Below are 19,483 nucleotides of genomic sequence, written 5' to 3'. Positions count from 1 at the left end.
TGTGTGTTTCCTTCCATCCTTCCTAGAAAGGTAGGAAGAGAGGGAGGACGTAGCCAGCGGGAGACACTTCTGGTGTCCCTTACTGGCTACTTGTTGTATGCTGATAAGACAGTCTTCATAAATGAACATTTCTGCTTCATCTAGAAAAGACCCTTACCGTCCTTCTCCCCAAGCGTGTTCTTCAAATCCTTAGGCTCAGCCTCCTTCTCCGGCTTAGCGACCTGCTCGTCACTCGGGCCATTCTTCTTGTTCTGCTGCTTACGCGGCAACTTGCTCGGACTACGGTTCCGGTCCATCTTCTCCTTGTTACCATTCGCATTCTCCTTCTCCTTCTCCTTGACATCCTCCTCGTTATCCTCGTACGCCTGCTCGACCTTCTCGCCAGCAGCTTCAGCCTTGCCAACAAGCTCCTTGGCAATCTGCCTGGCCTTCTTGCTGGTCGCATCGGCGCCCTCGTCAAGCTCCTGCAGTTTCTGGCTCACGCGGCGGTTTACGTTTTCGAGGAACTTTTGGTTGGCGGGGGACATGCTGCCTTTGCGCTCGTCTTTGATGTGGCCGTTTGCGGGCTTCCTTCCGCGGACAGCGTCTCTAGCGCGGTTCACGCCTGAGGAGATGGCGTCTTCGGCGGATTTGTCGAGAGAGTCGAGTTCGCGCTCTACGTTGCGGCTGGCGTCGCCGGCGGCGTCGGAGATGGTGCGGTGCTTGAAGTTCTGCTTGGAGTTGGGGGTAGAGCGGCGGAGGTACGACTTGAAGAAGAAGCGCATGAAGAGGATGGTGAGCGGGGCGAGGTAGATCAGGTTGACGTAGATGGCAAAGGCTTGGCCCGAGGTGTCAACGCAGGGAACGGTCTGGTACTCGGTGCGGTAGAAGGTCCTCTCCACTGTCTCGTGGGGGTGGAAGAAGTCGTGGACTGCGTTGTGGGTGGGGGCAGGCTCTCCGGCAATGACTTGCTGCGGCTGGCGAACGGGGATGGGCTGGCCAGGGACGGGGATGTTCTCTGCGAGACCTTCATCGCCAGCCGCGCGGTAGATGAGCTTCCTCAGGAAGGCCACAGCAACACCAGTCACGGTGGGGAGAGCTTCGGCAACCGACTCAGTAGCGGATGCAACTGCGGATGAGACGCTCGACGAGACCACCTTGGGCGCGACCTTCTCAGCAACCTTGTATGCGACCGAAACGGGGACGGTGTAGGAGATGAAGAGGTGGATAGCGGCGAAGGCGGATCCGACGAGGAACTGGGTGATTTGGAGGGTGGTCAGAGTTCGCTTGACGATGTTGGGGACGCGGTAGCCGAGCGCGGAGACAGTGTAGTAGGTGTACTGAAAAACGTTAGTGGGCGCCATTTGCTTGGAGAAAAGCTGCTTACCATCATGGCGTGGATTCCAGAGTTGACCGTGGCAAACATCCAGATGGGAGGCGACATGAAGCGCATACCAGCCCACATGGACAACATAGCGCCGGCATGGTGGTACTTCTGGAGGGTAGTGCTGCGCTTGCCCTTTGCGAGAATGATGGCCGTGTCAAGGACCTCGTAAAACTTGGAGAGGTAGAACCACCAGCCCCAGAAAGCAAGACCCTCGTTCCAGATCCTGCCCACGTCGGTGGTGTCGGGCAGGCCGTTGGAGCCGGTCTGAACCTTGGAATTGAGGCTGCTCCAGCTGTCGTTGACGTTGCTGTAGGTGACCGCGTCGCCCAGGCCGCGGGGGCCGTGGATCTTGCAGAGGGCGTCGATGGTGCCGACAACGGCGTTGGGCTCGCTGTAGTGGGGGAACGAGTGCTTGAGGCAGCGGATCATGGCCACGCACGTCACGGCCGAGTAGACGGCGAGGAAGACATTGTGGAAGATGACAAAGGCGTGGAAGGGGCGGGTTTTGGCGATCCTCCACGGCTTGTTGCCGTGCTGGCGGTTGTACCAGTTGACGTACGTCACGGCGACGAAGTAGACGGAGGCGATGGTCAGCGGGACCTTGTACGACAGCGCGCCCTGGTAGATGTCTTCGGGGATGGGGAAGGGGTTCTGGAAAGTCGACTCGCCCGACCATGGCGGCGGAATGGGCGAGGGCGCGGCATCGGGAGGGAACTGGAGGACAGCCCTCGACGGCCAGTCGCCGGGGTGTAGGGAAGGGCCTGCGCCGGACATGGTGGGCGTGACGGCGGGAGACGATGCGCGGGTGGAGGTGCAGGCGGTGGCAGCACTCAATGGGCGAGTGGTGGGTGAGGTGAAGGTGTTGGCCAGGCAGGCGCAAACAGGGTGCGGCAGAGGCAGAGGGTCTGGGGGCCGCTGGGGTTTTTCTGTGGTCCGATGAGGTCAATGCCCAACGGTTGTGCTAAACTTTATCGCGGGAATCGGCCCTCGGAGCTCTGGGCGTGCCTATCGTCGGCGCAAAGCTGCGATAGAGGTGGTGGTGTTGTTATTCGTTTCTCGCTACGCACGCGATACCACCAAGTGTACTAGGTGTATTGCTCGGGGTGCACGCACGAACCCAGGGCAAGGCGCACAGGTTATATCGTAGAATTAAGTGCACAGATATGCCCGGAGCGAGGACGCATGCAGTAACGGTGCGTCGGACAAGGAGCTAGAAGCAGCAGGCAAAGGCTTCTGGACGTCCCTCTTGGTTATGCTGAGCGTGACGGGCCAATGGCGTCGCGACCAGCTACCGAGGCGAATAATCACCACCTCCCACTGGACACCCGCCTCGACAAGACCCTCTTGAAGTTTATCTAGAATTTACATCTGCTCGCAAGTCTAACGCCATGGGGTAACACGAATATACATCCCGTCTTGTCCACGAAAAGGCGGTCGTCATCTTGCGTTGTGCGATTGTAGAGATGCATGCTGCAAAATTTCTGCAAGGATGCTGTGAACCTGTTGAGGGTCCGGCTAAGCGCAAATCTGGGAGCAAAAGCCACCGACGCCGTAACTGGGAAGAGGCAGGGTGACGTGCCGCAGCCACATCTGGGGAACAGGTTTAATATCTTGGTAGGAGATGCACTGGTAATATTCAAGTTGCTATCTCTGGATTATGGGTAGACTAAGATAGATACGCTCAAAACTTCGGCTTGCTGCTCAGAGGAATCGGCGGTGGTTCACCCGAGCCGTCGCTGAGTTCCTTCTTCTTGGGCGGTGGCGGAGGCGGTGCCTTTTTTCCTAGGCCTCCCGCACTACTTTGCGACGACGACTGCGCTGGGCCTGGCGATGCACTCGACGATGCGAAGTTGTTCATCTTGCCAGCAATGCCGTACTTTTGGTTTATGGAGTTGGCCGACTTCCACCCAGAGGCGACCTGATCTCCATGCCGCTGCTGGAAATTGTTGGCAGTTGATGCCGCTCCTTTCAAGTCGGAAGCTGATACCTTGGACGGGTCATCACGTAGACTGCTGGCGGTCCGCAGTGCTGCCTGCTTGTCTGCCCACGACGTGCCAGTGGCTGGGGGAGCTGCTGGTGATTTTGGCCCAGACATACTTGCGAACCTACTCTGCAACTCGTTCATTTGCGAGCCACGACTAGGCGGGGCAGGAGGTGGTAAGACAGATCTTGAAGCTGAGTTCTGTCGCGGAGGAACGGGCGGTGATGGATTTGCGCGAGGCGGTACTGGAGGAGAAGCTGTCCGCCCGATACCAAAGCCCGACACCGAGACACCTGCTTGACCCAGGCGACCCAGAGCGCCTTGGTTCAGCACCCCCTGCTCAGGTCTCGCCTCTTGTGTTGCCTCATTATACGTAGGTGGAGGAGCCGGTGCGAATTCATCGGGGTTCGAGTTCTGGCGCGGTGGTAGCGGAGGCCGTGGGGGCAGGCTGGGCTTTGGTTTGGCGGCACCTGTAGTCGGTGGTGTCGCAGCGCCAGGTCTGAACGCAGGCGGCTTGGGCAGATGTGCTGTGCTCAACCCCGTAGTGTCGGGTCGGTATGGCCCTGGGGCTGGTCTGTTTGCTTCTTCCTCTTCCCTCCTGCGAGCCTCTTCTCGCTCCTGCAGTCTTTGCTTTGCCGACCCAGCAGGCGCAGACGACGGTCCGGATGGTGCAGATGCTGCCGAACCGCCGCTGTAGTCGAGTCTCTTGGGCGGCGGCGCAAACTGCGAGGGGTCTTTCAGGGATGACAGTGGTGCTGACTGGTGATCGCGGGCGGCTTCTGCATGGGCGTCTTTACCCTGTGCCTTTCCAACCCATCCTTTCTACACACCGTTAGTTGACGGTCGATAAGGAGCAAGACAGGCTTACATACCACCTGTGTAAGTTTCGAGTCGCTCGCTCCGCCTCCACCGCTCCCACTGTTAGTGCGATTCTTCTCGGGATGCCAGCCTCCTTTGGCGACGCTCTTGAACTTGTCCATGCCGTGTTAGCGGAGGAGTCTGGGGTTAAGCGTTGGCGTCGTGAATGCCAGCGGATAGCGGAACCGACGCGTGCGGGCCGATGAGATCATCAGCCAAGCGGGCCTTTAGCACATGTCAGCTCAAGCCGGCACGTCGGTCGGACTATTGCCCTGGGAATGGCTGACATGCCGCAGCAGAGTTCCATCGGGACATTGAATGCCGCATGACGGTGCTGTGAATGCGGAGTCTGCGTGGGAACGCTCCATGTGTTTGTCGTGTAGAAAGATTCGAGGCCGCCCGTCCGCAGGCGCCACACGTGCTCAGCGGAGACTCACAACATCCGGACTTGAGAACCTCCCGCACTGCAGCTGCAATGCATGGCTTAGTTCCGTGTTTCATCTTTGCTAGCTGCAGCTGAGGGGAGTTTGTCGTGATACCATGCCTCAACAGTACCCACTTGCAACATCCAGGACGACCAACTGCAGCTATAGCCTGTCACAGTCAGCTCTATCGTCCCGGCCCTACTCCCATCCAATCACCCACCACGATACAGGCACTCCAAAGGATCTGCATACCAGCTCAGTCGGATGCGCCGGCCTATCCTTGCGATTGTTTGTTTGACTTCCCGTCACCACAACGAAGACACCATGAATATGAAAGCAGCATTCCAGGCAATATAACGAACAAACGCTGTCAGACTGTGTCCAGCACGCAAATACGATTGCATCATACTAAGCTTTGTTAGATCGACGGCTAGACATTAGCCAGGCTAAATTTACCCCCTCCCGAGCAGGTGGGGTTTGTTCGTCTTATAGGCGTCGAGGCTGAGTCCGTCTCTCCCCAGCATCCCAGCATGTAGCCAACCGCGCCGACTCTTTGCAGCCGGCCCTTCGGACTTTGATTCTGTTGGCTTGACAGCTTGCATCGCACACATGTTGCCAGACAACGGGTAACATGTCTGCGCCACCCCAGCCGGGCGGCCACTTCTCAAAGGATTGCCCTCCCCTCTCCGTGTCCACTTTGCATTGCCTTTCAAGACCAACAAGACGCCAATCGATCCTCCCAGCCTAAGAGTCCAGCAGAAGAAACGACTCACTGCCTAGGGATACATAGTGTGCCGTTTTCGCGTCATCGATTGGACTACCAGCCTTGGAAGGTCACGCCCAAAACCCGTTCTCGGCCCCGCATCTCCCATCACTGGTCAGAAAGTGGAGCATCACCACCACCACATTCCAGCTCCCCGCCTCGGTCATATCTAGGTGTCAGGCATCTCCGTCTGATTCCTGTCTCCTTACTGGTGTCGTCCCAACACACCACTGCGGCTCATCCATACATAGCTAGTTGCTCGCGTCAGCGGTTCGTCCAGCCGCAATGGCTCCGCCTAGGAAAGAGGAATGGGACGAAGATGAAGATGACAGAGGGCCGCCCTGGCCCACGGAAACTGAAAGCGATGATGAGATAACGGTTTCTCTGGTTCCAGTCGTTATCCCAACTGCTGTTCCATCGGTCGAACCAACCTCGTATCCTGCGATGCCGTCGATCACCCAGTTCTCAGTAACGAACAGTGCATGGAACTCCGAACTTTTCAGCCAACCCTCACCGCCTCCTAAACCTGTTCTACCAAACGAAAGACCACCTGGGTATCCATCGAATCGTCCGTGGCCTCCTCCTCCATACGGACCCACTCCTTCATCTCAAAACTGGCAAACCTCCGCTTCTGCAACAACACCATACGCCGACCACCTACCCACAACCTCACCATGGACAACATCAATGACAACATTTTCTCCAGATCCCTCCGGACCACCTACCCCAACAAACCTCATCCCAGGCGCAACCTTACCTCTACCTGAGAAACACACAAACAACACGCCCATCTACGCCGCCGCAGCCATCATACCCATTGTTGTCCTTGCAATCATGGCCAGCGTGATTTTCCTCTGCGTGCGCAAACGAAAGAGACGGCGCGCTGCTGCTCTTGCGACTGAGCGCGAAGTCCAAGAGATGAAAATGACGACTCCATCTCAGATATCACAACAACATGGGAACGAACATGTGCACCCATACATCGCACCACCTTCAAACCCTCCTCCATCGCAACCCCCAATCCTCCCACCAATCCCCTCCATATCACAATCCCAGCGCAACTCCCACCTCCTCCCCCCAACATCCACACCCAGCGCCTTCCACCCCATCATCCTTGGCCCCATCTCCCACTCCAACTCCAACGGCGCCTACCTGACCGGTATGGATACCTCAGATATGGTCTCTGTTTCCTCGAATACGCTGAGGCCGATTGAAGATCCTTTCGGCGACAATAGTAGTTTGAGTGAGCCGCCGCCGCCGTATCGACCTTGTAGTTTGCCGCCGCCGAGTTTTGTCTCGGAGGGGGGTGCACCACCTAGTTTCACGACGAATTCGCTGCGTAGTGCTGGGCCGCCTAGCTTTACAAGTGGAAGTAGTCTTATAGAGGGCATGGAGAGGGAAGGCGGTGGTGGTCCTGGGATGGGTTCGAGGGCGCATCTTATTGAGCGGAGTCCTTTTGACGATCCGGATGATGGGGTGTCGGAAATTAGTGGACCAACACATGGGGAGAACGGGAATGGAGACAGCATGTCAGCTGTATCGGATCTTTCGTACCAGCGAGAAACGTTTGATGAGTTTAGTAGGAGGGGCTTTTCTTAGGTAATGCAGGGTCAGTGTGTTGGAGGGATCTTTTCTTTCGATGTGTACATAGTTTTCGTGGAATGTATTTCATTCACCACATTGCCTGCTTCATGCTCGTTAAGTAGATGTTCGTAATAGTATTTGGATCTCATGTTAAGCATTCAGGAGATTTGGGGCCGAAATACCAAAGGCACATTGAAGCAAGTCTGAAGAATCGCTGAAACATACATAGCAGACTTGAAGAATAAAGATAAATGCGGCATACAATCCGTAGTCGCTACATCAATCTATTCCATCAAATCTCGAAAATGAGACAAGAAGCTTAGAACGATAGCGAAACACATTCCCATACTATGACGTACACCCCACCAAGCCACTCATCTCGCCTAAGCCCCTCACTCGTTGTTCCTAGTAACACCTGAGACAGCCAAACGCTCAACAACCCGCGACCAATAAACCTAGCGACACCGGACGAACCGAAGTCTTACACTATCTTATCTCCCGCGAACGATGTGGAGGTGGCGCTGCGCTTGCTTGGAAGAGCAGGTGAGTATCGTGTGAAGATCAGCTTAGAATGGTTCGCGCGCAATCGTTCCTTCGACTTTGGGAACGCTATAGTAGTTTCGCGAATTCCTCACCAATCACATGGGTGGGTGGGGGAGGCGGAGGGGTGGTGGTGGACGTTACCCATTATAACAACTTCGTACCTCGTAGTGATGATATACAGCCCGAGATCAAAGCAATTGGATAGCTGAAGAGGGGGTAGGATTGGATTGGATTGGATTAGATGAACGGTTTGCAAAGAACGATTGGTACCTTGCATGAAACGGGTGGCGGCTAGTGTTGGCGTGAACGGCTATCGAAAAAGTCGAGCTCACATGTTAATCGCAGTGGGTGTTGAGATACGAGACGAGGGATGGGATTTGGTTACCCCGCGATTCATGCTTGGGAGATAGGAGGGTATCTTTGCATTGGAATGCAGATCTACATTTATCAAGCAGACGAACAATTAAAACAATACTCCCAATCTTCATGCAGGTCACAAACATGCATCCAACTTGGGGCCAAAAGCACACCTCGTCGGGAAGCTACGTTGGATCCGGCAAGTGCTATCGTGGCCCTTTCTCCGCTGCCCTGCCTGCCGCAGACAAAATCCAAAAGTCTAAAAATCTAGAGCGTCCCTCGGACCATGATTCGCCGGGAGCGGGTAGCTTTTATCCAGGTACGTGGGTTTTTTCTGGCATGATGACGGCTAGATTAATCATTTCGCCAGCTGGCAGTCACTCTTTTTTTTCTTGGTTGTTGCTTATTTACGGCATGCGGCGCGGAGGGATTCCGGTATGGTTGTGGGGGTGGAAGGAAGAAGGATGCAGGAGGAAGGAGTGCATAGTCAGGCTGCATGATTGATGGAATGGAGATGGAGGGACGGGTGCTAGTATGTTGTAGATGGTAGCTGGTAGAGGTAGCGGTAGATGATTTACGCTTGCTCAGGAGGTTGATGGAGAAGGGCTGCGCTGGTTGGTGGGCCAGAAAGACGGATTAGCGTCGGCATCTAGGCATTGACCTCGTTGACCTGTCATTTCTACCCATCTCATCCTTACGGCACGCATCACCCAAGCCATGGTGTCGTTCGTTCCGTGTCCGTTCGCGACTTAGCTCATCGTTATGTTTGGCCCCATTCGCTGCTAGGCGCATGGCTGATGAGGCGTCGGCTTCCTTCGCCTGGCTGTGCGTGCTGGCTGGCTGGCCGCGGCGACGACAAAGAGCCTCTCTTCCATGCTTCCTCCCTGCCACGCCCACCCAATTATGACAGCCTCGCTATATCGCCCTCGCCGGCCCATGCACCTGCGGGCTCGGTACCTGAGCTAGACGCCTCCTAGCCCTCAGGAGACTTAGCCTAAGCCGCATTCCAGGTCCTGCTCAGGCGGTGCTGCCAGTGTGTTGCGGAGTGCTTGCTGCTGCTGCTGCCAGCTGCGGGTCACGATCGGGACTATCAATTCTTCATCTTTGCCGAACTACTACCTTTGCAACTGCAGCTTCAGCTTCCCCGGCCCCACCAGCTGCCTAGTTCGTGAGAAACCTTCGCCGTGCCTGGTCACCCAAAGCAAGCAACAGGTGCCTCTTCACAACCACCACGCTGTGCTGACGCCCTCGCTCGGTACCTGCCTCGACGACGTCTCACAACGCTGTCATATCCCCTGCTGCTGCTCAAGTGTACTACCCAACAGGTCTCACAGCTTCCCGCCTAGCTGCCTGCGTTTGCGAGAATATCCCGCCGTCAACAAAGAAGTCCATCAGGGCGCCTTTGTCTTCACCACCCGTCGACCCAACCCCGCCGAACGCCTCCCTCGACTCGTGGACGACCCTCGACGTCTTATATTACTGCTACATGGTCGGGAAGGAAGGACATTGTGTCAGGGCTTTGTGTCATTGGGCTTGCTATGAGTTTGGATCAACACATATATGGGTACGGCTCTCTTCTACCTTCCCACATGGCGGAAGACGTGTAGCGTCCGGCGGGTGCAACGAGCTTCATCTGATACCTCCGGCCGTCCTTGGCTTCATGTCATGTCGGACCAGACTATGTCCCAATCCAGGTCTAGGGTAGGCAGAGGTCAGGCAGCACCGCACGGTTGTCACTTGGAGCTCGTTGCCATCATCCCTTGCCATGCTATCCCAAGAATACCTTTCTTTAGACTTCTTCCGCTCCTTCCCGTTCTGTTGATAGATCTCACTTTTGGTTTTCCTCATGTCTCGGCTCGCATCTGCAAGTGCCCCAGGCTAACGTGGGTCGCGTGCTAGATCGACGGACTGGCATCTCCCAAGTCCCTCCTCCACTCCCAAGTCGCTGACGTTCCCTGACGGAACTCTCAAAACACCAAAGACCGAGTCGTTCCCCCACTCGCACTTCCTCGACGCCTGGGCCACCCCACGACCTAATGGGCAGCACACCCCGGTGCAGACTCCTTCCTTCACACTCTCGACGCCCATAGGCCGGCCGTCGAGCTCGTACAGCCAACCCGTCCGCACCCCCGAAGACCCAGAGTTCCATGTCAACCACTTCGCACCGCAAAATTTACCTCTTCCGCCGGTCGACGTGTCCCGAAGGCTGTCGTCCTCGCCGGGCCCTAATCAGCTGAGGAAGGTTGGATCACAGGGACAGTTCGGCTCTCGTCCTGTCAGCATGGACTTTTCGCAGATGCAAACGCCACCTCCAACGAGGGACGCTTCGTCTAGGAGGAGTGTGCAACAAAGTGGACATGGGGTGGCGACACCAGCTACGGTGGTGCACAGGACGCCCAGCCAACTGCCGGAATCCTCAGGAGCTCTGTTTGATCAGACACCGTTTGGCTTCGCTGATCTGCAGTACACTCCACATATGATGCAGTTCCCCAGCGGTGGTCCAATGTCTGCGCCACCCATGCCTCAATCGAAGCTGTTCTGGGACCCAGCGAACGATGGCATGCAAATGGATCTAGATGTGCCCCTGGGAGTGGACCCCTTCGGTCCTACCCCGCATAGACCGCAGCACGACATGAACTGGCAAGCGATGAACCATCCTTCGGCTAACATGATGCAAACCCCATCGTTCCAGGGCTTCCAAGCTTCTCCCATGCCAGCGTCGTTTGCGAATACACCCTCACAGCAGAGACACGGCGTCAGAAATGGCTCTTTTGTATATACAGCTGCAGGTGTCGATCCCAACATGCTGCTCAGCTTCTCCAATCCTGACATGACCGGTTCCTTTGGAAGCATGCCGCAGCAGCCAATGCTCGACATGTCAAGACAACCGTATGAGACACAACTGCGGGATGCAGAGAATGAGAGGGCAATGGCGAAGAAGGCTAAGAGTCAGCATTCACGCAGCAACACAGCTTCGTCGTCGGGTTCAGCGGAAAACGCGAGGCCTGTGCTGCAACGAAGCAATACCGATAGTGGGCCGAGAATAACCAGAGCAATGGACCCTCGGATAGCAATCCCAGCTAACGCCTCAACGATTCCTCGTCGCTCATCGCCACTGAAACGTCAAAGTGGCGGATCACTGAAAGCAATACCTGAGATTAGAAGACCCCGTACACGGCTGATCATCGACGAGAGTGGTACAGCTCGCACAGAGACGATACCTACTGGAGATGATGAGACCCCCAGGAATAGACGACAGACTTCGCAGCAAGATCTTCGACGCCAATACCCCGGACTGTACGAGGAGCAAGACAGCGAGTCAGACGACGACGAGCCAGCTCCAATCGTCAGCCGCAACCCATCTTTCGTCATACCCCAACCCGAACGTCGAGCGACGAAACACGCCCGAGCAGACAGCGGTGGACTGGAACGAGCCAACTCCTTCAAGATGGCGCGCTCCGTCTCCGCCTCCCGACTCGCATCCGACGCCCTCTCCAAGACCTCTTTCGAAACGCTACGATCAACCCGACGCTCCGCCGCTGTCGCCGCCGAAAACACCATCCGTCGCTCCAGCGCCATGGAGCGCCCCAGCCTCCGCGAACGAGACCCCGAAGACACACACATGCCCGACTCCCCCGGCGACGCCCTCGGCGCCTTGAAAAAGGTCGTCGGCGCCCGCCAACAACGCATCGGTACGCTAGCATAGCCTGTCGCTTCCCCTTCTCTCGACTGACAAGTTCAGAACGCGCATCCCAAAACACACTGCTCGCGCATAATCAACGGTGGGCGCAGGCGAGTGCTGATATGTCCACCTCGCATCCTCCTCCGTCACACAACCAACTTCACCTATTACAATCGCACGGCGGTTACGACCCTTACTCTAATTCCTTCAACGGCTCGCCGACGACTACGACTACGCCCTCGACGGAATGCAGCAGCAAGAGTAATGATAGCACGAGGTGTGTGTGCAATGGGCTGGTGGATGATGCCGATACGTTGATGGTGCAGTGCGAGGCTTGCTTCAAGTGGTTGCACATGGGCTGTGTGGGGTTGAAGGAGGAGTGGTTGCCCAGGGTGTTTGTTTGTGTGTTTTGTAAAAGTGGGAAGGGGGAGAGTCCGTTGAAGGGGAAGAGGGGTGGGAGGAGATGAGGTTGTGTAGTGAGGTTGTTTAGTGAGGGAGGTGGTGTTGGATGGGGTGATCTAGGAGGCTTGCTGTGCGAGCCTTTTAGATGGCGTGGCATGAGTAATGGCAATTTATGAGATGATGTTTGGATGGTGTACAGTCTCGGTGTTTGGTATCTATGGCATGAATGGAGGTTTCTGGGGGGAGAAGTGGTTGATGGGGGAGAGTAATGAAAATAAGATTACATCGGGGCATGGCTGCTACATCACGTTTATACCGCGAGAACTTCGACTTCCTGGAGGGGTGAGGGGCTGACAATACAGTGAGTGTCATTTGTTATTAACGTAGGAAGTAGGGCTGGTGCAGACATTGGCTACATGCCAGCAGTCCATGCGGGATATGGGTAGATGCTGAGCACGACATGCCCGTTACCACCGGAGAGGTATTAGCTGACACCCCACCAGGAGAGATACGTGGTATAGACGCGACAGCTTCGGCTGGGGAAAGAGGCAAAGTAGGCCTCTCGGCACCACACGGCCGCCAACAAGACTAACTGTATTAGAGGCCTCGCCGGCAGCATGTCACTCTCAGAGATGAGGAACCCAAGGAGAAGGATGAAGTCCTCAAGCCCCCATACAAGATTCCCCGCCGCGTAGCAGAGCTACGTCGTCGACTTGCCCTTGTCGGCCGTAAACAGCAAAGACTTCTGGCACAGTCTCCAGGTTGCTGAGATCAAGGGCAGCGTATTTGCTGATGAGTTGCCCGAATAAGGATGCCGGGAAGGTCTGGTTAAGCAATGACGGGCTGGACGTACTGAATGTGGAAAGGAACGACGGGGGGATGCGATTAGAGGACGTCGACTTCCTCTTTCAAAACTAACAATGCCTCAGCGCTTAAGGACAAACCCCGCTTACCGCGTGCTCCTTCCGTTCTTCTTCAGCTGCAGGTTCTTTGTTAGTGACGTCCATCTAGACCCAACCACCGCATCTTGTATACGGTGTACGTGGTTTTCCAAATTCCGTCTCCATGCGCTACACTAATCTAGACCCAAGCCACCGTGTGAGAGCTTTTGTATAGGGTGGTCGAAGACGTCTGTAGATGGTGTGACTTGCGGTTCTCTAGCACTGTTCGAGAATGTGACGTCGGTACGCGGAAGGAAAGGACGGCACGCTCATGCGGTAGCGGGAAGGCTTCGACCTAGCTACTACCCTACACCGACGTTAGCGCAATTTGGCGACTTCTCCAAGTCAACTTTTTGCCTCGTGCCGGTTATCGCAGTTTGTGGGTTAGAGGCGGCTGCATAGTCATTTTGTGCCTTCCTGCCACACTGCGGGAAGCTGACATCGTTCCTTCTGATTAGTGACGTCACGCTTGTCGAGCAGCGAGGACACAGGCGATACTCATTGGTTGCAGTACTGCAGAAAGTGAAAGAGTATGCCCTACCTGTGTGTGGCTGAACCAAGAGTCGACCCCAATCCTTTCGAATAAGCGGTTATGCTATAGTAATGTGCGCAGATTGGGTGGGTAGTGTGGCAGTGTCTACCATAGTTCCTCCCTCGGCAAGGCCTCGCACTTGCTCTATAAAACCCGTCGCGCTCCCCCTTCTAGATTTGCACCTCACACACTCCTGCACATTTGTATCCTATCTCAAAGCACGCACCAGGTGCTGACGTAGCCATCATGTTCGATAAAAAGGAGACCACTCCCCTTCTCCCTCTTGTTTCCTCTTCACCACCGCCGTCCACATTTCTCACAGACATTCATAACCACTATATCGAAGACAAAACGAGCACAATGCCCAACTCACCAGTCACTCCACCGGCACCGGCAGGTCCCACCCCTCCTGCCACTCCAACCTGGGCCCAAATCGTCAATCTTTTCGAATCCCCTCCACGATGGGTCAACCCAGCCAACGGCGAACGCAGCCAAGAAGCCCAAGCCAAGATCGACCATGACGACCAAGCAAACCAGCAAGCCAACAAGCAGACTGCATGGGCTTTGGTCTTTCTCATCGTCAAGGGCACATTCCTCCTCCTCATGATCTGGCACGCAGCCCCCTTCGCTAAGACTGTTATCGACACTCTATCGGCTTAGGTAAGTTTAGCCACGCATTTGTGAAGCAGAGGAACTATGCTAACGTCTTCTTCATAGAAAACCTTGAACACAACCGCAGCGCGCGATGCACTCATCGAGGACGTGCGTAACGACCTGTTCAACGATGTCACGAACGAAGCCCGCGATAAGCTCATTCAAGAAGTCCGCGACTTGGTGTACAACGACGTCATGGGCTCCGTCAATATCATCATCCAAGACTACATGTCGAATCAAACAAACGAGTGAGAGTGATGGGGATTGAGTCTACAGTTAGATAGGAAGGTTATACATTAGCACACAGCCTAATAGCAAGCCTCGCTACAAGCAACCAACGTCCTCTCTTCTGTTCATCATTGTGAAGCTTATTTAGGAGTGAGACGGCCTCGGGAGGCCGACGTCGGTACGCGGAGGGAGGGAGGTTACGCTTATGTGGCAGCGGGAAGGCTTCGATACAGCCCCTCCCCTACATCGACGTGAACGCGATTCCACGACTTCTTCAGGTCTACCTCTGCCTCATGCCGTTTCTCTTTCTTACAACCTCATCCTCACTCTTCTAGCATTGCCCTCAAACTCATCAATATCCACAAAACATCACTCCCGAAAAGTCCTGCAGACAGTCACCTACCCAGATCAGCGACTGATAAGGGTCGGCACCAACACCGCCAAAGAGGTGGTGACCATGCGCTGGGTGCCTCGGTCCAACAAGGGCGTTGGTGACGGCGGATACGGCAAGGTCTACGTCGGCCTCAACGAGACGCCTTTCTCTTGGAAAAAGATCGTCTTCGATGACAACTGGGCCAGTATCTCAAAAGGCAAGAGAAAGGAAGCTATCAAGCAAGAATGGACGAACGCATTCGAAGAGATGGACGTCGCTGGCGTCACCAAGAAGAGAAGCGCCACGATCGGTGAGATCACGAGCTCGCCCAACAAAAAAATCAAGCTCATCGACGTCAACTCCATCATTCGATCATGGATGAGGGGCGGGGTACTCTCCAGCAAGTATCTCGAATGGGTAGGCAAGGACCTTCGTGGCCGCAAAGGCCTGAAACATGCGCCACCAGTCGTAAGTTCAAGTTTATTATTCCTACCTTTGAAGCTTTTTACTGAGTTTTCTAGCAACTACTACGCGAAATGGCGGAGTATAGGAGCACCCTCGTACCAACGGTGAGCGTCTTCGGCTTCTGGGGTTGGTGGAGGTTCGCGAAGGACAATTCGCGCAAGGAAATTGCCGCAGAGATGGAGGGAGTTAGACGAGCAGAGGAGCTGCGACTCCAGAAAAAATATCTTCATGGTGATGAAGATGAGGAGAGCAAGATTGACGAGAGTGTAGGGACCGAGGTCGATGGAGGTGCAGCGGGCGAGGGGGGTGCAGATGATGCTGGCGAGGTGGAGGCTGAAATTCAGAGGTCGTTCACAGACCTGTTCATGCCAAAGGAACACCAGGAGAGAATTAGGGCTACATCAAGCATGTGGGACAGTGCCAGAAAGGAGCTGGCAAGCCTCCAGGAGTAGGGCGAGGCGTCTGCGAGGAGACGACGGGGACTTTATCGCTCTCGCCGCGCGACGCGAGAGCGAAGCAGGGAGGCCTCGACGTCTTTTCGTCTTCCTCTACGAGTATTCCCCGGTACTTCCCCGAGAACAGGATGGAGTTCAAGAGTATGATTGAGACTATCAATGAGTGGAGGTGGTGACGACCAGGCGGGATCCAGTGTAATGGATTTCCACTACCGCAGTGTAAAGCAGACATACCACATACAGCGCATCCGAACTATCTACCACACCGGCCTTGAGCAGACGCGTTCTTTCCTCGGAGCGCTCTCATAGAGCAATACGCGCGCACCACACAGACATGTCATCTCCCACCAACATCGTACAAAACCGTGTTCACGCCTCTACATACCCACTCACAAGCCGTCTCGCAAGAGCGCCTTCAATCCCGCCAACAGAGACAAGATACAACATAATCGTTTCTAGCATAGCGCGAGTAGTTTATATCCTCCTTGTGTAGAAACAACGTCGCCTCCGCGGTCCCTTGCGCCGACGCAGTGATACATGTCAGCCCTGCATGTAGTCTTCTCGATGGCGTTTGGTCTGACAGTGCGAAGTGTGACAGCAGAATCTGTCCTTCCGGCTTCTGGATGCGTGACCGTATGGCCCATCAGGTTTGAGGGTCTGCCACTCTACTGATGCTCTCAGAGCCTGACGTTTATTGAGGTCGTTCATTTTGCGGTTGGGTGCGACCGGACATTTTACTGGAAGGAGGTGGTAGTGCGGTGCCGGTGGCAGAGGATCTATCTTGACGAATGGGTGCTGATGTAATGTGATAAGTAAGAGTAGATAGAAGAATGTGGCAGATAAGTAGCTTGATTTGTAACGATAACAAGATGTCAGGACGCTGGGAGAAGAGAAGAGGACGGAGGGTATACAAGGTCGACAATGTGTATTGCCTAGGTATTCTCGCAAGCAGTTACCTCTTTTCCGATAGCTACGGAGCTGTAGGTTTTGTAGTTGTTGTGGTACGGGGTAGGCATCCACTGCAGAACAATTCGGGAACTTACCCTCTGATGGTCTTGGGATACGCGGCAGTCATCGCAGGTGAGATCAGCAAAGCGAGCCGGTCACGCTCGCAGACATCGCAAGCGATGTGCGCACTCAAGACGCCAAAGCGCTTGGGTCTGACCGGAACGCCCCTGGAAAACGACTACGACGAAGTCCAGACCTTGATGAAGTGGCTGGAAATCAAGCCATGGAACGATCGGAAGGTATCCAACGAATACTTCGCGTCGAAAAGGCCGAAGAGGTCCAGGGCACGCACGTTGAAGGGAGAACGCAACGCGATTCTTCACTAGTCTGAGGGCTTGCGTCTTCCCTCTGAGGATCGACGACGCCTTCGATGGGGAGCAGTTGGTCGAGTTCTCGCGAGCTATCGAAAACCATACCCTGGTGACACTCTTATCCTCGGAGTCTGCTCATCAGAAAACTGGAACTCCCCTCGAAAATGATTACGACGAGGTTCAAACCCTCATGAAATGGCTAAGGATCCAACCCTGGAACGACATCAAAGTATTTAATGACTACTTCGCCATCAAGAAGCCGAAGAAGACCAAGACGAAGACCCTCAGGGGCGTAAGAAACGCGATCCTCTCCACCAGTCTGCGGGCCTGCTTCTCCACCCTCGCAATCGACGACACTTTCAATGGAGGTCGCCTCGTTGAATTCTCGCGACACAGCGTGAGAAACACGAAGTTGACACTACCGACGGCCGAGGCGGCCCACCAGAAAGAAACAAGACCCATTTGGGGTAAGCAGAAGGGGGGGAAGGACAGAGAGCGGTGGTCCGAGAAACTCCGCGTTCGGGCCCTACCAGAGGTCCTCAAAGTACGCATGAAGGTGGTGCATCCAGGAGTGGCCGCTGGGGTATGGACACCCAGACGGTCTCCGTCTTCCGTCTCCATTCAGTCTACCGGCCAGGACGCTCAGCTGGTAAGCGCTTTGGGACGGCGGGGAAGTACTGGTGGTAGACGTCGAGTAGCGGTACCGACACCTGGGCATCGTCTTCTTTGCCGCATTCGATCAGGTTGCGACGCACAACGCTGTCGTGAACTATGAGGGCGAAAGTTACGTGGACATGAGTCACAACTTACGAAGAACGGTGATAGAGAGGCAGAAGACTTCCATGTCCCAGACGCGGAGCTATGGGTAACCGAAAGAGGTGCCAGAGGCATACATTGGCCACGCACTGAGGGAGAAGAAGCGCATCCAGCCCCCAGGAGCCTACTTAACAGAAGGATGCAAAGCCGCAAGGGAGTAGGAGGAAGCGCGCGGGAGACAAAGCCTTAGCGAAGATGATGAGGGAGCGAACCTTGCCAAAGATTCTGAGAGCAAGGATGAATATGGGGGTGCGAAAGACTTTGAGGGGCTCGGCCTTGACTTAGAGGCGACCATGGGTCTGGCTCACAAAAACATCTTCCTCGATATGAGCCACAAGCAGGCGCAACAGCATCTCTTGGATGAAACCAAGGACGACTGGAGCTCTGCACGCATCAACACGCCGATGCAGCAACTCGTCCCCATTCATGAGGCGGCCACGGAGGGCAAAATTATCGTAGTAGATGACTTCCTCCAGTCTTTGGACGTGGTCAGTAATGCGCTTCGGGCTGCGGGAATTGAGTTCCTCACGTTTAATGGCCACATGACCCTGGAGGAGAGGGATGAAGTGCGAGCTCGCTTCAATGACCCCGATGATCCGGTCAGAGTGATGCTTGCCACCATCCAGTGTTTCGGTCTTGGGCTTACCCTTGTGGACGCAAACCACATGTTCATTTTGACACCGCGATGGAACCCTGCCACCGATGCGCAGGCGGTCGCCCGAGTGAACAGGATCAGTCAAAACCGTTTGGTGGCGGCTTAGGCCTCACCCTCACCCAGGCAGCACACGTCCCGGCCCTCTACCAGGCGCATCTGACCAGCACCCAGCGCCGCCGGGGCACAGACTGCCGCCTGAGTGAGAGAGTCCTCCAACACAGCCCGTCGGTAGTCGCGAATAAAGTCATACACATTTTGTGCGGTTGCGACGGAGATTCGTTCGCCGGGACAACAAAGTTTGAGGAAACAATGGCGGCTACGTAATGGCGTACGTCGCCCTGACCGACAAGACGTACAACTTCGACGAGATTGTCTTCGATAAATGATATCAAGATGTCAAAGCAGCAAAGGCAAAGAGAGAGCTGATCAAGTCGGAATGGCTTGAAGCCTTCAAGACCCTCGACGAAACAAAGAAAAGGCCCATCGACAACGTCTCAGGGGCAAGCAAACCAGGAACTCCAGCGAAGAAGCCACGACTCGTCAACATCGGTGAAAACTTCAAAGTTTTCTTGAATGGTGAAGAGCTCTCCAGCAAGATCTTGGAAAGAATGGCCAAGGACAGGATTGGGCAGGACCGAGAGGTCACTGTATGGACATATGAGTCGCCAAATTCTATCGAGGCTTACGTCACAAAAGCCCGAAAGAAGAAGAAGAGGATCAAGGCCAAGTTGGGGTTCCACCATGACGGCGTGAGCATGAATCTGAAGAACTAGATGGCAAATTTGACGGAGGAGGCGTTCCGGCACACTCTAACCAAGTCGCGAGTCGAGGGGGCAGCTAGCAACAACAAGGCCGCAAAGTCATCACTGCTGGATGGCAGCGGCTTGGTGGCAGGTCACCGAGGTGAGGGTGCAAGTCGTAGCAATACGAGTCTTGTATAGCGGCAGATAGCATAAGCTTGTTCGGGAAGTAATTTGGTAGATCTGGCTTGAGTCCTTTGTTGCGAGGGGTGTTGTGAAGTGCAACTGACTAACTAAGGTACGGGGAGTAGCTAATCAATGCGGCCGAAGACGACTTCGACTAA

At 55.1% G+C, this 19,483-nt stretch overlaps 6 protein-coding genes across 6 annotated transcripts; 4 read left to right on the top strand and 2 right to left on the bottom strand.

Moving 5' to 3' along the window:
• Positions 1–140: 140 nt before the first annotated feature.
• J4E79_007638 (uncharacterized protein) lies at positions 141–2,140 on the bottom strand (the record flags this gene model as incomplete). The annotated part of the gene is made up of 2 exons (XM_049356502.1): positions 141–1,319; positions 1,367–2,140. 2 exons carry the CDS (start codon positions 2,138–2,140, stop codon positions 141–143), a joined length of 1,953 nt encoding a protein of 650 aa, XP_049208849.1.
• A 907-nt stretch (positions 2,141–3,047) lies between these two features.
• J4E79_007637 (uncharacterized protein) lies at positions 3,048–4,327 on the bottom strand (the record flags this gene model as incomplete). Its single annotated transcript, XM_049356501.1, has 2 exons — positions 3,048–4,169; positions 4,220–4,327. 2 exons carry the CDS (start codon positions 4,325–4,327, stop codon positions 3,048–3,050), a joined length of 1,230 nt encoding a protein of 409 aa, XP_049208848.1.
• Positions 4,328–9,557: 5,230 nt separating this feature from the next.
• J4E79_007636 (uncharacterized protein) lies at positions 9,558–11,583 on the top strand (the record flags this gene model as incomplete). The annotated part of the gene is made up of 2 exons (XM_049356500.1): positions 9,558–9,578; positions 9,859–11,583. 2 exons carry the CDS (start codon positions 9,558–9,560, stop codon positions 11,581–11,583), a joined length of 1,746 nt encoding a protein of 581 aa, XP_049208847.1.
• Positions 11,584–13,794: 2,211 nt separating this feature from the next.
• Positions 13,795–14,340, top strand: J4E79_007635 (uncharacterized protein; the record flags this gene model as incomplete). Its single annotated transcript, XM_049356499.1, has 2 exons — positions 13,795–14,070; positions 14,152–14,340. The coding sequence occupies 2 exons, from the start codon at positions 13,795–13,797 to the stop codon at positions 14,338–14,340; spliced, it is 465 nt and encodes a 154-aa protein (XP_049208846.1).
• A 433-nt stretch (positions 14,341–14,773) lies between these two features.
• J4E79_007634 (uncharacterized protein) lies at positions 14,774–15,606 on the top strand (the record flags this gene model as incomplete). Its single annotated transcript, XM_049356498.1, has 2 exons — positions 14,774–15,157; positions 15,211–15,606. The coding sequence occupies 2 exons, from the start codon at positions 14,774–14,776 to the stop codon at positions 15,604–15,606; spliced, it is 780 nt and encodes a 259-aa protein (XP_049208845.1).
• A 1,130-nt stretch (positions 15,607–16,736) lies between these two features.
• Positions 16,737–19,172, top strand: J4E79_007633 (uncharacterized protein; the record flags this gene model as incomplete). The annotated part of the gene is made up of 5 exons (XM_049356497.1): positions 16,737–16,894; positions 16,944–17,577; positions 17,627–17,746; positions 17,906–18,479; positions 18,793–19,172. 5 exons carry the CDS (start codon positions 16,737–16,739, stop codon positions 19,170–19,172), a joined length of 1,866 nt encoding a protein of 621 aa, XP_049208844.1.
• Positions 19,173–19,483: the final 311 nt, after the last annotated feature.

This window comes from Alternaria viburni (assembly GCF_023758015.1).
Source record: "Alternaria viburni strain BMP 2772 chromosome Unknown scaffold_17, whole genome shotgun sequence".
Taxonomy (NCBI): Eukaryota; Fungi; Ascomycota; class Dothideomycetes; order Pleosporales; family Pleosporaceae; genus Alternaria; species Alternaria viburni.
The sequence above is the reverse complement of the archived record's forward strand: the minus strand, read 5'-3'. Positions and strand labels throughout refer to the sequence as shown.